This window comes from Girardinichthys multiradiatus, chromosome 4, assembly GCF_021462225.1.
Source record: "Girardinichthys multiradiatus isolate DD_20200921_A chromosome 4, DD_fGirMul_XY1, whole genome shotgun sequence".
Classification (NCBI taxonomy): Eukaryota; Metazoa; Chordata; class Actinopteri; order Cyprinodontiformes; family Goodeidae; genus Girardinichthys; species Girardinichthys multiradiatus.
Window position 1 is genome coordinate 11264927 of NC_061797.1, and position 18781 is coordinate 11283707.

General features: G+C 40.0%; 1 protein-coding gene across 1 annotated transcript in view; it reads left to right on the top strand.

Moving 5' to 3' along the window:
* The window catches only part of LOC124866544 (A-kinase anchor protein 13), a 129839-nt gene that overhangs the window by 48655 nt on the left and 62403 nt on the right, over positions 1 to 18781 (top strand). Inside the window, exon 10 of the mRNA XM_047362372.1 lies at positions 18027 to 18081. Coding sequence (XP_047218328.1) covers positions 18027 to 18081 — 55 coding nt within the window. The remainder of the gene's footprint in view (positions 1 to 18026; positions 18082 to 18781) is intronic.

Here is an 18781-nt window from a genome sequence, read left to right on the forward strand (position 1 = left end):
GGAGACGCGAGACTCCAATGGGGGGTCGCCAGATGATTTTCGTGATGTGACTGCTGAGGTGTATGGAGGGCCAAAAGGGACCAAATTAAATAAATATATCATGAAATAAATAAATGTAATGTCCCATGAAATACATAAATGTACCATGAAATAAATAAATGTACAATGAAATGTCCTATTAAACAATTAAATATAACATGATATAATTAAATAATAAAATTCTCGCTCAAGAATTTAAATGATAGACGTAGGAAATGCGTTAAACGTGTTTTGTGTTAAACGTAAATGTTGTGATGCCATGGGAGTTTGTACTGTCCAAAACAAGAATCCTCCCTAAAACATTTAAAAATATATATTATATTCATTATTACGGTTATCATCCATGTATGTATATTATTTTCATGGTATTTGCATTTACACTCATCGGCCACTTTATTAGGTACACCTGTCCAACTGCTCGTTAACACAAATTTCTAATCAGCCAATCACATGGCAGCAACTCAATGCATTTAGGCATGTAGACATGGTCAAGACGATCTGCTGCAGTTCAAACCGAGCATCAGAATGGGGAAGAAAGGTGATTTAAGAGACTTTGAACGTGGCATGGTTGTTGGTGCCAGACGGGCTGGTCTGAGTGTTTCAGAAACTGCTGATCTACTGGGATTTTCACGGACTACCATCTCTAGGGTTTACAGAGAATTGTCTGAAAAAGAGAAAATATCCAGTGAGCGGCAGTTCTGTGGGCGCAAATGCCTTGTTGATGCCAGAGGTTAGAGGAGAATGGCCAGACTGGTTCGAGCTGATAGAAAGGCAACAGTAACTCAAATAACCCCTCGTTACAACCAAGTCATGCAGAAGAGCATCTCTGAACGCACAACATGTCGAACCTTGAGGTGGATGGGCTACAGCAGCAGAAGACCACACCGGTGCCACTCCTGTCAGCTAAGAACAGGAAACTGAGGCTACATTCACACAGGCTCACCAAAATTAGACAATAGAAGATTGGAAAAACATTGCCTGGTTTGATGAGTCTCAATTTCTGCTGCGACATTAGGATGGTAGGGTCAGAATTTGGTGTCAACAACATGAAAGCTTGGATCCATCCTGCCTTGTATCAACGGTTCAGGCTGGTGGTGGTTTAATGGTGTGGGGGATATTTTCTTGGCACACTTTGGGCCCCTTAGTACCAATTGAGCATCGTGTCAATGCCTCAGCCTACCTGAGTATTGTTGCTGACCATGTCCATCCCTTTATGACCACAGTGTACCCATCTTCTGATGGTTACTTCCAGCAGAATAACGCGCCATGTCATAAAGCACGAATCATCTCAGACTGGTTTCTTGAACATGACAATGAGTTCACTGGACTTAAATGGCCTCCACAGTCACCAGATCTCGATCCAATAGAGCATCTTTGTGATGTGGTGGAATGGGAGATTCGTATCATGGATGAGCAACCGACAAATCTGCAGCATCTGTGATGCTATCATGTCAATATGGACCAAACTCTGAGGAATGTTTCCAGTACCTTGTTGAATCTATGCCATAAAGGATTAAGGCAGTTCTGAAGCAAAAGGGGGTCCAACCCGGTACTAGCAAGGTGTACCTAATAAAGTGGCCGGTGAGTGTAGGTTCAACATTTTGAATCATAAAAGCATGATGGAAAATCTTTGCCAATGTATACCTTGTTATTGGTAACCAACCTAGCAAAGCCTGTAGCTGAATGATAAAAATCATCATGTTCAAAGGAGTTAAGGGCCATTGTGGAGGTTCTTAAAGAGCCACACGTGGGTCTAGAGCCACTATATCAAGCTAAGAAAAATATAATTGAATTTATGTCAGTTCAGTTACCTTCATGTCAGAAATTAACCCTAAAAGTTTATTTTATTTTTTATTCAAATACAACAACAAAAACAGACAACTTATAAACAAAAATACAAATCAAAATATTTCTTAAATAAGCAAATAAACACAAGATTTTTCACTGAAATTGTCTGCTGAATTAAAAATATTGTATCTTTTATGTTTACACAAACATGAGAAGCAAAGGTTTTAGAGTGAAGCTACGTTAATAATCCTAATCTGATTGTGTCTGTTTCCCTCCTTTTTACAATCCAAGATGGACACAATAAAAATGTGGGCAGATTTCTTTGGCAGCAGGGAACTATTTCTGATACTGTACAGTTAAAATGGCTTCCATTACTGGTGGAAATAATCAGTGATCAATCACTGCTGGTGACAGCTTAGCTGACCCCCATCCTGGCTGGTAAAGACAGAGCAGTGTGCTGTAGAGAGATTTTAACACTGATGTTCAACAGTAGTGTGGGCTAGCTTATGTGACGGAGCAGCTTTAGAATTGATTCTTTGGTTTTATTTGACCCCACGTTTGGTTGTGTGCCATTTGCTCTTGTTGATTTGGGAATTTTGATGCGACCCAGGTGTGGAGGCATGTTCAGGTTCTTGTGAAGTAAAGAGTAGGTATTGGAAGTTTCTGGATATCAAGGTATGCCAAAAAGTTATGGGTTTAAAATCACTAAAATTGTCTGTCACATTGATCATATGGTTTAAACTATTACTGAGATGCCACAGAAAGACTAAGTGGGGTGAGTTTTCTTTGGCTGCATTGCACATCGATATAAACAACACTGCCCTTTGAGTGGTCGGTATGACTAGAAAAGCGCAATAAATTCGGTCCATCTGTAATAGTAGCAGAAGGTATAGTTGTTGTTTTTGTTTGAAATAAAGATATTTAGATCCAGTTCTTGTTTAAATTTTAAAACTTAAGGTCACAGCAAAATGAGTCTCACACTGGGCTTTCCCAAACAAATAAGTAGTCTGTTTCATTTTTCAAAAGCTGTAGCTGCTCCTTTTTCAGTAACTGCCCTTAATTCTTCATCAGTGAAATCTGTCAGCTTCTTGATGCCTTCAGGGCCAGCTTTCACTGCAGACACACCCTTTCAGACAAGTTCTGCTTTCGTCCTGCAATGTCGGTCTCATGTTTGAGTTTCTCTGCTGCTCATTAGGATTTAAGATAGACGAGGTACGATGCCTGACCATTGCTTCATAGCCAACAGCTAGATGCATGGGCACATATGCTGAAACATTGTTCTGTAGGACGATCCTTGTCTTCTGTTATATTGTTAGTCTGTCAAAGAGGCAGGAGGAAGATGTAAAAAAAAAAACAGAACAACCTCCTAATTACTCTCAACATGCAATATGCACAACAAGTCCTGACTAGAGTAGGCATAAGCGAATATTCTGATTTCATGATGTGGCAGAACAGCAATTCCATATATTTAGAAAAGCAGGTTATAAAAACATTTCTCCTTAAAAAAAATTAATGCACAGACGGAGCTGGACCAATTGTCCATGTGACAATGGACTCTGTGGTTCATTTTATACAGAAGACAAAATTTCCAACACATGTACAAAGATTGGATGGGTGGTTCTCCCGGAGACACTCTGTGTTTTGTACAGACAGCTGTTGTGGTTCTAGTGGTTGCTAGAACACATCAACGCTATTTGTTTAGGATTTCTAACTATGACCTGTGAACAAGATAAAATATGGTTTCTATAGAAGAAGGGGAACCAGTGTTAAGCATTTACACAAAAATGTATCATTGCTTTGGTTAACAACTATTAAATATGTTCAAAACCACAAAATTAACCCATTGGTTGTCACAATACATTCATTGTACTTAGAATATGTCTTTATGTTACCTTGATTTGGATGGAGACAAAAGCTGTAGTTTTAATAACAGAGATGACTTTTAAGAACCTTCTTTCAGTCAGCTGACCAGCAGTGCACAACAACGTATGGAGAAGGGTCACCGCATAACTCTCGGCTCCATACAACTGGAGAAAAAATCTGATCCCTCAAGTGATTTCTATGGCATCTGTAAGGGCTTTAAAGAGTAAGAATTATACCAATGGTTCTCAAACATGTTAACCGCAGGGCGCGCAGAACTGGACTAAATCATAGAACTAAAATACCTGATTTGAAATGGACAGATGAAAAGTAGAAGAAAAATATAACAGACACACGATGAATAGTATTTTTCCCTCAATAAGAACTGAAGATTGAAAACTTCATTGCACGTGTTGATGCGCCATGCTGGTGAAGTTGGACTGCCTGTGCAACCTCTGAGGGGTCCAGGTATCACCTCATGCTACCAGTAGTGACACTGACCCTGGTCAAATGCAAAACTACTGAAAAGCAGTCAAAACAAACAAGGAGGCTCCACCTGCAAAACCATTCCTGTTTCTGGGGTTGCCTCACTGTTGCTCCTTTAGTGCACCTGTTGTTAATTTCATTCATACCAAGACAGCTGACACTGATTATCAACCCCATCTGCCACTTAACTGACCAGATCAATATTCCAGAGGTTTCATTGACTTGATATTATACTCATCAATTATGCTGGTCAAGGATTTGTTGCGAAGAGGCATTTCTTACAACAACAAAAATAATAATATAATAATAACCTGCACATATTTCCTTTACTTTTTCCGCTAACTCCATTTAGGCATTTGGAAGCTTTTGTAATTAAAAACTAAGGTAATTAAATTTGTTGCAAAACCAAATGCAGATGATTAAACTTCAGATTTTTAATTTGTAAGATTTAAAAAATTGTACGACATATTTTTAACATTGCAGAGGTTGCTTTGGTCTGGCAGGGGGCTCTTGTTGGTCTGGTAACAGGTTAGGACTTTGTTAAGGAAACACAGAACGAGGATGATTTAATTACAATAACCAAGTCAATAATGGCCTTTAGTCATCTGTCATATGGTAACAATGCTGTACGTCTGACGGCTGCTTCACACGATGAGAGAGAGGCATTCACAGACTCACTGAGCGAGAGAGAGCAAAGGCATGAGTCAGTCAGAGTCTGGAGAAGTTGAGACGACAGAGGACAAGAAAAAGAAGGGAGGGAGGGAAGAAAAGAAGGAGGGTGGGACTGGAGCTGAAGTCTGGTAGGAGGCTGCCTCTGTGGCAGCCAGAGGTGAGGCTTAGCAGACAGCTTCAGCTCTCCTCAAGAGTGTTCCTCCTGGATTTTTACATTTCGATCAATAAACCCGCTCAGGATATTTAAAGGAAAATGTATGAACGACACAAGCGGAGGTACAGTCTCTGTGCCAAAGGAGAGCGTACAGTAGACGTGGTTCTGATCAAGGTAGGCTACTTCTCTGCACTTTCAGAAAAAGTTGTTTGGTGTTATAATGGGGCCAGTACCACAGCAAAAATAGTCATTTGAACAGAAGCTTTGAACACAGAGCACTTAAGGACTGCAGACAGATAAAACGTAATGGCAAAAGTAGTAAAAGGCGGGGTAGAAGCGGGACCTAATTCATAAAAGTGAACCATAAAAAGTATGTCAGTGACAAGTAATATCCATCATTACGTTAAATTAGGTCAATTTAATGGAGCTTCATTAAGTAAATTAGCAGCTTCAGTTCCTGAGACAGGTTGGTATCACAGGCCTGGTAACACTGTGTTATAAAAGCTCTTCCAAAGAAGTTTATTTCTTAAACAAAGCATTACTAGAAGTGCCATACATTGCTTCAGTGTGCTTTAACAAACCTGTGTCTTTAATGGGTGTTTCAATGGTTTTTGTTGTGTTGCACACTGGTGCATGATTGCACGGTTGTTGATAGTGGCCCTTCAGACACAGAGTGCTTATTATTTGGGGTGGAGTGTGGTTTTTGCATGGAAGCTTCTGCATATGGGGTTGCTTTATGTGACACCATGGCACATGCCTCCTCTCTGTCCATCTCTGTGGAGCAACTCTGCATAAAACTTAATGAGGCTGAGACTGTAAAAGGTCTTCCTGGGGTTATTTGGTCTGCACAGCAGCTACTTCTGACTAACTCTGCAGCTTCAACATAATATAAACCTCTGTTAAAATGGCTGTCATACTGTAATTATATCCTCTCAAAGGGCCAGGTACTGAACTGTAATGATTTTGTGTCAAATCAGTTAAATTGGGAGCTAAGTGGAGTCTTTCTAAATCAGGTCTGTTTGGCTCCCAAAAGGGGGATGCTATTTAAAGCCCAAATGGCACCTTTTCTTTTCTAGTCATATACCACATACACAGAACCCTTTATAGCATTTTTTAGACTGTGGAGTTTTATTTGGCTCTGACCTTTCCTGATTGTTGATTTGGGTCTAAAGTAGTTCAACATTAATCACAATTCATTAATTTTCACAGTGCTGAACCTGCTCCAAGTCAAACTTTGACTTTGGGCGCATATTGGATCATTGGTGACTAACAAATTAATGGAAAAAACATCTGATCCAAACAAGACATGTTAGGGGATGATACATCACCCGATTGAGTCAGAACATGGTTAATATTCTCACTTAGCTTTGGAAAACCAATCTATCATTAGTTGACAATGTTTGTCTTGTGTGAAATTTAAACCAGCATATTTTGCTTGGATAAAATGCATTGTGTAGATCTATTGTCACACCCTTCTTCCCCAGCTCTACAGCCAAGTAATGTTGAGTCCAGCATAAAGAAAACTGATCCAAAGGCTTGGGGTATACCGTATTTGCAATTGTTTTTTCTATCTCAAACCAAAGAATTTCAAATTTGTTTTTGGCATATACGATTACTAAACCATGCATATCTTCACAGTTTGGTCTGACTTCTGATTCAAGTTATACCAAGGTTTTAAGACGTTATCGTTTAAAAAACGCCTACATTTTCTGTCATGATCTTCCGACAGCTTAAAGTCCTTTTGATGAGATATCAGGGAAAGTGGTGGTGTAAGCAGAGTATCTTTTGGCTGTATGGGGCATAGGATAATGTGGCACACTGGCAGTCTGCTTGCTGAAAGAAAGCTCCTGCAGTTCCTGTCGTATAAATATGACTACCATGGTGCAGAAACCAGACAAACTCCACTCCATGTTTTTAATCTGTCAATTTACGATTAAGCTTTGTGCTGGTAGGTGCTTTCTCTATTGGTGGAAACTAACTCTGAGATTGGCGCTAAGATGTTCCACACTTCTGATGGTGTGAGCTTAAAAGGAATCAGGTCCTCCAGTACAAGAGCTATGAAATTATTTCAAGCAAACAAACAAAATCCTAAAGTTGAAGTACCTCAAATTGTCATCCATCTGTCGTCCATCCATCTCAACCTCATGTCAGTGCTTTCAATATGAAGGAGCAGCAACATCTTTTTGTGCTTTCAGCTGCTTGTATCTGGGATCTCAGATACAAAGACAGTGGGTGTGTGGTTTGAGGTTCTTGGGGTTTTTTTTTTTTTTTTTTTTGAGGATCTTGCACTTTCATTGGCATCTTCAAGCCACGACCTTTGGCACACCCAAGAATTTAAACTGAACTTGAATTGGGAAGGATGAGAGAGAGTGATTGTGAAACAGGTGCAGGTTTGACAGGGAGATCAGCTCAGATGAAGCTGACCCAAAAATCGCGAAAACACCAAAAAGTCTAATATTAACAGTCCTTTTTTAAAGTACACTTTAAACAGCACTAGGTATGTCTATATGTGCCTACTGCTGCTGGTTGTGACATCCAGGAACAGGGCACAACAAGGAGAGTATCTGGGAAAGTGTCCCTGCTATATGTAATGTCCCACTTTGGTTTATTTTCTCTTTCTGAACTGTTTCTAATGTCAGCTCCTCTTTATAAAACATGATTAGAATAGCAATGGTCTGTGTGTGTGTGTGTGTGTGTGGGTGTGTTCCTGTCTTGGCATCACAGTGAGAACCATTTTCCCGATTTCACCATCAAATTGAGGACCGTTTGTACTAAAGTGAGGACATTTTGCTGGTCCTCACGACCTATTTTGCTAACGGTTAGGTTTAGGACTAAGGTGTGAATTGACTTTAGGTTAAGGGTTAGGGTTAGGCATGCACTGGTAATGGTTAGGTTTACGGTTATTGTCAGGGTTAGGGCATAGAAAGGGTTGAAAATGACTGAAATTCAATGGAAGTCAATGGGAGTCAACACATGGTCCTCACTACATATAGCAAAACAAGAGTGTGTGTGTGTGTGTATGTATGTATGTATGTATGTGGGTGTGTGTGTGTGTATGTGCGTGAGAGAGAGACAAACAGACAGGAGCAGAAGAGAAACAGAGAGATATGATGGTGTGGGAAAAGGCAGTGGCTGGGTAACGGTTTCCTCTGCCCTTGGATGGAAACGGGCATTTGGCCAAATGACTTCATTCCAACCAGCGTTTAACATCCCAGCGTCTCTCCTGGCCGGGAGTCTTAGAACACATCATTACTCTACTTACCAAGTACAGTCGCTGTGAATGAGCCTTTATGCTTGACTAACTAACTTAGCAGTGCAGTACATCAATGTGTAAATACTATATATGGTTCAACAGATAGATGGGAAACGCCCAATAGGCTTGGAAATCTTTTCAGTAAACCTTTCTTTCCATCTTTGGGCACTTATTTCCCAAAGATGGAAATAAGTTTATCATTTTGTGTTTTCAGAGAAAACTTTCACTCCACTGGAAGGCAGTTCTGCATTGATGCCACTCATTTGGTTTTAAATAAGGAAAAAGAAAACAGAGTATGGACAAAATACTTTAGGATTTTCTTTTACTGTCCTGTTGTCAACATGACACATATTTGAATTTGTAAAAAGAGGTTGCTCTGCCAAGAGTCCTTTTTTGAAATGGTTTTTGAATTAAAGATACACAAAAGATTTGCAGTGGTCCATCCATCCATCCACTCATCTGTTTGTCCATCCATTAAAACCTTAGTTCTGGATATTTCATGTTGACCAGCCTCAATATTGTGCCCAGTGACAGATTAAATAACAGGGCCTTCCTTGTTCAACCCTTGTTACACATTCACGTGGACGTTATTTTGACACCTACCATCCATATAAACACTCTTCCAGACTGTCTAAACGTCTGACAGGGAAAAGGCTCCTCCTACAGTTGCTGTTCTTCCAGACTCTCAGCAGGACGGAACAAAAACTGCTTAGAAGTGGCTCGAAGAACACAAAGAGTAAAATATGTTTTACATGACTTCAGCTTATTGGATGATTTCTTTTTGATTGCCGGAGAGGTACATACTCTGGTTTTGTCTATTGGTCTTTATGGTAATGCTATGATGGAGTATTAGGGCCAGGCTAAGAGATTTTTCTTTTTTAATTACAAGAATAAAGTCAGACTTTTGATGAGAACTCTTACAAATGTGCAGTCTTCCATGCATTAAATTGATGAATGTTGAGCATCTTGTGAAGACCTTAATATTGGACATGCTTAATCTTTTAGCACATCAGCATCACATTATTACCATTATGAGGACTTTGAAGTGATTGGGCATATGACTGTGTCTGTTTCAAGTAAAGTTTATTTATATAGCGCTTCTCAGCAACAAGGCACTCAAAGCGCAAAGAAGGAACCACACAGACTTGGAAGAAATAGTTTGTTTTGTGGAAGATGAGCTGTCATTACTTTATTCTTGTAATATTATGACTTTATTCCCATAATGTTATGACTTTATTCTTGTAATAAAAAAAAAAAAGAAATTTCTTAGCCTGGCCCTAATACTCCGATAATATTGCTGATTATTGTTGTTAATATTTGCAGAAACACATAAATCTGCATAAAATAATTCAGTCTGTCCTGTCTTCATCCATCTCAGTGTGGTTTGGATCATCCACAAAACACGACAGGTCCAGACTGCAACAAATAATCAGGACTGCAGAGAGAATAATCAGGGCTGACCTTCCCTCGATCCAGGACTTATACAGGTCTAGGGTCAGGAAAAGAGCTGCTAAAATCTCTGCAGACCCCACACACCCTGCACACAAACTGTTTAGTTTTACCTTCAGGCCGTCGCTACAGAGCACTGTTTACTAAAACCAGCCGCCACAGAGACAGTTTCTTCCCCCAGGCTCTTTCTCTGTTGAACATTCAATAGAGTACAGAACAACAGCATACAGATGTTGCAAATGCACCTTTTTTATTAGATATATGTATATTGTACATTGTACAATATATTTATTTATATATGTATATATTTTTATATTGTATATATGCACAGTATAGACCAAAAGTTTGGACACACCTCATTCAAAGAGTTGTCTTTATTTTTATGACTATGAATATTGTAGCTTCACACTGAAGGCATCAAAACTATGAATTAGCACATGTGGAATTATATACTGAACAAAAAAGTGTGAAACAACTGAAAATATGTCTTATATTCTGGGTTCTTCAAAGTAGCCACCTTTTGCTTTGATTACTGCTCCGCACACTCTTGGCATTCTGTTGATGAGCTTCAAGAGGTAGTCACCTGAAATGGTTTTCCAACAGTCTTGAAGGAGTTCCCAGAGATGCTTGGCACTTGTTGGCCCTTTTGCCTTCACTCTGCAGTCCAGCTCACCCCAAACCATCTCTATTGGGTAAAGGTCCGGTGACTGTGGAGGCCAGGTCATCTGGCGCAGCACCCCATCACTCTCCTTCTTGGTCAAATAGCCCTTACACAGCCTGGAGGTGTGTTTGGGGTCATTGTCCTGTTGAAAAATAAATGATGGTCCAACTAAACGCAAACCGGATGGAATAGCATGCCGCTGCAAGATGCTGTGGTAGCCATGCTAGTTCAGTATGCCTTCAATTTTGAATAAATCCCCAACAGTGTCACCAGCAAAGCACCACCACACCATCACACCTCCTCCTCCATGCTTCACGGTGGGAACCAGGCATGTAGAGTCCATCCGTTCACCTCTTCTGTGCCGCATAAAGACATGGTGGTTGGAACCAAAGATATCGCCCTTGGACTCATCAGACCAAAGCACAGATTTCCACTGGTCTAATGTCCCTTCCTTGTGTTCTTTAGCCCAAACAAGTCTCTTCTGCTTGCTGCCTGTCCTCAGCAGTGGTTTCCTAGCAGCTATTTTACCATGAAGGCCTGATTCACACAGTCTCCTCTTAACAGTTGTTCTAGAGATGTGTCAGCTGCGAGAACGCTGTGTGGCATTGACGTGTTCTCTAATCTGAGCTGCTGTTAACCTGCAATTTCTGAGGCTGGTGACTCGGATGAACTTATCGTCCGCAGCAGAGGTAACTCTTGGTCTTCCTTTCCTGGGGCGGTCCTCATGTGAGCCAGTTTCTTTGTAGCGCTTGATGGTTTTTGCGACTGCACTTGGGGACACTTTCAAAGTTTACCCAATTGTTCGGACTGACTGACCTTCATTTTTTAAACTAATGATGGCCACTCGTTTTTCTTTACTTAGCTGCTTTTTTCTTGCCATAATACAAATTCTAACAGTCTATTCAGTAGGACTATCAGCTGTGTACTGTATCCACCTCCTGCACAACACAACTGATGGTCCCAACCCCATTTATAAGGCTTGAAATCCCACTTATTAAACCTGACAGGGCACACCTGTGAAGTGAAAACCATTTCAGGTGACTACCTCTTGAAGCTCATCAACAGAATACCAAGAGTGTGCGGAGCAGTAATCAAAGCAAAAGGTGGCTACTTTGAAGAACCCAGAATATAAGACATATTTTCAGTTGTTTCACACTTTTTTGTTCAGTATATAATTCCACATGTGTTAATTCATAGTTTTGATGCCTTCAGTGTGAAGATACAATATTCATAGTCATGAAAATAAAGAAAACTCTTTGAATGAGAAGGTGTGTCCAAACTTTTTGTCTGTACTGTATATTCTATAATGCAAAAACAAAAACCAGAGAGCAAAGTTTACCGGAGTCAAATTCCTTGTTTGCATGTATGAACTTGGCAATAAAGCTGATTCTGATTCTGAAGAAGAATTTGCATTTCCTGGTTCACCTGAGAGTTGCTGCTCGCCAGCCTCGGAGATCAAAGCGTGCCACGTAAACATGCCTGGCTGGGAACAGTCATTCTGTCAGCCATGGCATCCTTCAGTGCCGCACAACCTCTCTGGCTGCACGCCTGTTTGAAAACAAGGCAACAGTCCAACTTCTGCATGCTCCGCCATACACACACACACACACACACACACACACACTCACTCAGCAGCCCGTCTTTTATTTTTAAACCAGATGTGTTTTTACTGGGTGCAGTTTAGATTCCCCCGACACTACAAATATGCACAGGACTGTTCAGAATGTGGGCTGGCAGCTTGCAGACGGGGTGATTGGCTCCATCGCTGGCAGGCTGACTGACTCATTCTTTCTGCAGGCCTCATTGGGTGACACGTCCTCACTCAATTGATCAGAAAATAGGGATGTTTCATTTCCAATTTTGTTTATGACAATGTTTGCAGTGTTGAAGAAGTTGAATTCAACGGAAAGGTAGTATGAAGTTGCTAGTGTGAAATCCGAGAGGCTTCTCAGATGTATTCTGTAATTCTTTTTTCAATCACCAAACATTGTTTTTCCAGTAACACAACCAAAATAATGTGGCATCCATTCTTGTTATTACCACGCTCTGATCCATTCATAAATATCCAATTTATGCCATATCATTCCTAAGAGTTCATGTCATTCAAACCTCAGTGTCAAAATATAGTAGTGTAGCTTTGCTTGGTAAACATCTATTATTTTAGCTTATATTTGTCAGCTTTTTGCGTTTCATTACCACTTTCCCTGATAAGGTTAATCCACGTGGACTCTCGTAATAAGCTGTAACCAGAACCTGCAGAACCTGTGCAAGCATTTGCAGTACTGTCTTAACGTTTGTGTGAGTGTATTCTGGAGCCCTCTGTGACCAGCTAATCATCCCTCGTCGGTGTGTTTGTTCTCTCTCTGTGGGCCCTGTTTGATATCTGAACACAGCTGCGAGGGGAAGAAAGAAAAGCATGTGTCTGCATCTATGAGTGTGGGATTTGTTGTGTGCATGTGAGACTTGATGAAGGAGCTAAGGCAACATAAGTAAGTGTTTATCATGTGGTTGCTCACATGTGGTTCTGCTGAATGTGTTGCCATTTCGGGCATGCAGGTAGTTGCGTTTTGTGTGTATTTACAGGAAAGCTAAGGTGCATGGGCACAGCCACCTACTCACCACTCCCAGGGCTGGACAACAGAGCTCAGTGTTTCTGTGGGTCAGTGGGCTAGTCAATAATGTGCGCTAGGAGAGCAGAGGGTTAGTTTCTTAAACCCCGACTGGGGTTGACCTTACTGGTAGTGTGGAGTCTCTCATCCAGTCTTGGGTATTTTTTGCATCTTGTGTTTTTTCTTTTCTTGTACTATCCGATGAAAGACCATAGGAAGTCTAAGGCAAACCTTGTATAACATAAAAACTGGCACGTACGCACTGCATTTTAAAAAGTAACCTTGTAAATAAATTAATGCCGTCAACAACTGTTTCTACAAAGGTAACTGTTAAGAAAGTAGCTTGCAAACATAAGAATGTTTGAAATAAGGACACAGTTTACTCTCTATATTGCGCATTACATTACAGACTCTGTGGAGTTTTTGGTTGTTTTAAAGAGGTTTTGAGCAATTAGTATTTTACCTTCACCAGAGAGCACATAGAGTCAACTACGGCTTAGGAACAACTGCTCATTCAAGAGTGAATTTCTGCCATTTAAAAACAACTCCAAGCTTCCACTGCAGTTTGCACAATGCTGTGTAAAGAATTTATACTGTACCTTACCAAATGTTCAAAGCTCTAAAACGTTTTACATTTTGTCACGTTACAACCACAAGCTTTATTGTATTTTACTAATATGACACACCAGGTGCTGCACGGTGGCACAGTTGGTATCGCTGTTGCCCCGCAGCAAGGCCATGGGTTTAACTCCTGGCGGAGTTACATGGAGTTTGCATGTTCTCCCCCATGCATGCATGGGTTCTCTCCAGGTACTCCAGCTTCCTCCCACAGTCCAAACACATGACTGTTAGGTTAATGGGTCTATCTACATTGCGCTTAGGTATGAATGAGTGTGTGCGTGGTTGTTTGTCCTGTGTGTCTCTGTGTTGCTGTGCGATGGACTGGTGATCTGTTCAGAGTGGACCCTGCCTCTCGCCCAATGACTGCTTGATATAGGGAGCAGCTCCCCTGCGACCTTGTACAGAAGAAGAGGGTATAGAAAATGGATGGATGGATGACAGACCAGCATAAAGTAGTGCACAATTATTAAGAAGAAAATGACACATGGTTCTTAAAAGTCTTCACACATATAAATCTGAGAGGTTTCGAGTGCATTTGTATTTAACTGCTTTGACTCTTTATTCTCCTACATAAAATTCAGTACTACCAATTGCCTTCAGAAGTCACCTGATTCCCATACAGAAGGACCCTCCTGTGTGTACTTTAATTTCCACATATGTCCTGCTATTCTGTGAAGGCCTCAGAGGTTTGTTAGAGAACATTATAATAAACAGAATCATGAAGACCAAGGAATAAAGCAGACAGGACAAGATAAAAGTCATGGAGAAGTTTAAACCAGGGCCAGGTTATACAACAAGATCTCAAGCTTTGAACATTTCAGTGAGTACTGTTTAATCCATCATTACATAATGAAACTGCAAAACCACCAAGACTTGGCTGTCCACCTAAAATGACAGCCAAGAGGTCCATGATAACTCAGGAGTAGCTGCAAAGATTTACAGCTTTACTGATTTACAGGGAGAGACACGCTTGACAAATCTGAACATTTTTTAAAAGCAAAAATAAAGCCATAGGAAATCTAAGAAAAAGTGTTCCAGAATTCGTATAAGAGACATCTAACTGTGGAGTGCTGTAGTCAGATGAGACAAAAATGTTGTGTAGGAGAGCACTACCACCAATTATCACCCTGAACACCAAATCCTCATATTAAAACATGGTGGTGGCAGCGTCATGCTGCTGCTGCAGGGATGCCTTTCCTCAACAGGAGCATGGAAACTGGTCAGAATTAATGGGAGGCTGCATGAAACTAAATACAGGGCAATCCTGTAGCAAGCCTGTTAGAGGGTGCAGGGGACTTTCATCTTCAAGCTGGACCTTTAACACAACCCAAGCATTTCATTACAGCAGAACATAGTTCTATAAAGTATCGAGTCAGTGGGGCTTAATTCAAATTCTCACCTCACTTGTATATTTTCCCTTCTAAAATATGCATTACTTTGTGTTGGTCAAAGCATCCAAATACTACTGCCATACGCTGCTGTTTAAATACAAGTTAAGTTCAAGTTTCAGCGTCCTAGATATGAGGATGTTTTGGCTCTATTGGTGAGAAATTGAAATATTTTTACATGTTGCTCTTAGTTTTTATAATTACCAGTTTTCCAGTCTGTTTTTAATGTGATGAAACTGAACCAAGATGTGATTAGTCAGTGTAAAGAAGTACGCCTTTATGTTTTCTGTGTTCAACTTGCCTAGCATTAAGGTATGCTTAAAGGTGGTTATTTTTAAAATATCGTAGTTGTAGAAATACAAAGGGGATCTTTTCAGCTTTTGCTGGTCTTTGAGAAAAATCATCCTGTTGCTGTATTTTTGTGCTGATAGTGATACTTTGATTCATTAAATTAGGAAAATATGATTTCTTCAGTAATACTTCATGCATTAATAGACTTGTTTTTTTTTGCACCTGACAACTGATAAAAGCAGTGTTGGGCTAAGGCACACCGAGTATAGATATAAAACGTTATTTGCAGTTGTGTTTATGACAACATTATCCTAATGTTAGATTTGATCTATATTTTTGGGAATATTTAAATTCAAATAATTTTGTTGTACAATCAGGATTTTAGAAAAGGTTTAAAAAGAACAGACACATATGCTAATTGTAAAACAAATGTGAGGAAAATATATAGTTTGATGAGCAACATTCATCATTTAATGTCACTAGTTGAATATTTTCTACTGGTTGTGTCTGTGCTGGAGTAACAGTTCATGCTTATTGCAAATAAGTCTCAATAAGTAGCTCACTGACTGACCAAGTTTTCCGTGGCTACTTGCACACACAACCAATTAAACTGGCCCATGTTTCCCCTGTCTACTGACTTTGCACATTGAACACGATTGCTAGACCAAATGAGTTAGTCAGAGAAATAAACCTGTCTGCTTTATTAAATATTTTAGTAATTTACTGTCAAAAAATCCCTTGATTACTCAAGCAACCAGACAGAAATGTTTTTAAATCTACCACAACATCATTGCCTCTCCGCAGAAAAGCGGAGAAGTGCGCATACTTGCACACACATATCCCTGTGTATCATGTATATTCAGTACCCTGTAATTTATATATCAGAATCCAGGGCATATCCTTCTGTAAAAGCTAAACATTCACCCTCATCTTAAATATTATTGTCCAGAAGAAGGCTCTCTAGATGTCTTTAGCATTGACTTCACTGCTTTTCTTTATTCTCATGAGGTGTTGGGCTCTTTAGGTGATAAATAGGAAAAGAATAACCCAAAAATCTGTGTTTATTCTGTTTAAATACAAAACCTTGCTATATGATCCACGAATCTGAAACGTTTAGTCTGTGTTAGTTTGGAACTCTTTCTTTAACACCAGATTAATCTGAAGGCAGGGAAGCTCCTCGCAGGTATTCTGAGCTAGAAATGTAGAAACCCACCAACTTAAAAAGAATATCTCAGCATCATAAAAGTTATGCTCGATTTCCACTTGGAGATGGTGAAAGTTGGTTCATAAAGCTTGTCAGTGCTGCCGGACTGTTCCATCTGTCGCTCGCATTGTTACAGATCCTCATTTTTTTGCATTTACGTTTTTCTGACTCAAACTTCTCACCCATTTTGTGCATGAGGATTCGGGATTGAAGCCTCTGCTTGTTGTTTCTATAGTAAATATTCTGATTAGCAGGGGAAAGCTGTTGCAGAAATCAGAGATGAATCCGTCTGCAAAGTTATTGTTGACATAGCTTTTTTGTGAAACGGCCCCACATTTTGGGTCTTTTCACAGATTTTCCTTTTGCCATCAGCCATCTTCCTCAATCACTCTTAAGGTAAACAGATGTATATCGTGCAACGGCAGTAACTGCCCCCCATGAAACAACAACAATGTGACAGCCAAACACTATGCAGTCATAGTTAAAGCAAAGATTCAGAGAGCTTTGGGCCCCAGAAAATCTTTGGATGGCTATGAATAAACGATTCAGAATCCATTAAAGTGCCAACATTCAGAGTGAAACTTGATCTGAGATGTGCTGGACCAACACCTTTGTTTTCCAGATAAAAACAGGATGTGGACTTCAGATCATAAACCTGTTTATGCCCCCTAAAGGCTCCTTTTGTACAGATCTTACACAGCCAAGTTTAAAGGCTGATGCTAAAGCTTGTTGATCTGGGTCAGAGTTAGCATGAGCTTACTGGGGGTGGAAGTTAAATAGGGTGAGTTAAGAAGGGGAGAAAACAAGCTAAAGAAAGACTGGAACAAAGCGAAGAACACCATAATAAAGTAAAGCCATGGTTAAAGGAGTCTCTGTTGTCAGATATCAAACAGGCCATGTTTTTGTTGTGTGGTTTTCAACTTAACCTGTGGCAATGTGGATTTAATAAACAGTAAAAATCGAGTTCATGATGTTTATATGAGGGGGCGTTTGAAAGTGGGGGCAGTTATCTCCGTCTCATTGATGGTGTTTATTAAAACTTAGGAAGCTTGTCTGAGGCTCTCTAACCTTCACATTGGTATAATTTAGTTCCAACTGTTAAAGCTTTTGTGTTAGCTGTGGCTGCCGGTGGCTTCTTCTGCTAAAACCTGCTGTCTCTCTGTAACACACACACATGCACAGCTGTTGTATAGACATTAAGGCCACAGAGGAAGCAGAGCAACAGTGTTGTGAGTTCACAGCCGACCACACATCTCTGACAAGCTGCTTGTGTGTGTGTGTGTGTGTGTTTGTGTGGGGCATCATGTTTGAGTGGAGAACAAACTTGGATCTTTTTTAAGTAACTTCCTCTGTGGGCAAGAAGAAGCCTGAGAGGAGCTAAAAAATCCCACAAACACTCCCAACATTTACAGGAGTAGTATTGTCGTTGCCTCTCGTTCTGGACACACAGCAGCACTTTTTAAGAGACATGTCATTCTGCATCATTATTTCTTTGTGGGTGACGATCACATGTTGATGAGGCTTATTCACTGTCTTCCTGTTTCTCTGCAGATCCACCGAGACAGAGAGGCGTCGTTCCATCAGACTTGTAACCCTCAGCACTCAGGTAAGAGCTACAGGTAGCTTCCACCTCATTCTTTTTATCACATTAGATAGAATGGGTATGGTTAACATTTCATAATTGTTTTTTTTGTTTATGTGCTTGATTGTTTGTTGTGAAGTTTTAGATATTCCCCTAAGCAGATAGATTCCCCTATGAAGATAGATGAATGTAACATAGATCCTTAAAAAATCACTAAGCGGAGACTGGCATAATATTTCCACATGCTAGTGTTTTCTGGATGCTTAGATCCCTTAAATGCCTCGTACCTCATAACTTGCCGGTTGTGGTACAAATAGTTTGTTTGTCAACTTTTGTTTTTCGCATTTCCAAGTATTGTCAGCCAGACTGAGCTGAAGTTTTTAATTTACTTTATTTAACACAACTCAGTAACTACTTCCTTTCTTAAAAAAAAAAAAAGAGTTTTAAACATAGATACAGGATGTGAACTTTAAAGTGCTCAACTTGTGTGGCTTATAATCTTACACTTGGTTCCCCAGACAAAATAGTGTGCTGATAGCAGTTAGACGGTTTCTTTGTGAGATAACCATTTGTTTTAAGGTGGCATTTTAATATCACGAGATGGTGTTGGTTCCCTAGTGTTTTCATATGTACACATTTGTATCTAAGTTGGTGTTTTTTGTCTTTTCATCCACTATTTTCACTGAGAAAGGTGTGATGTGCTGAACTCGACGTGTTTGGATGT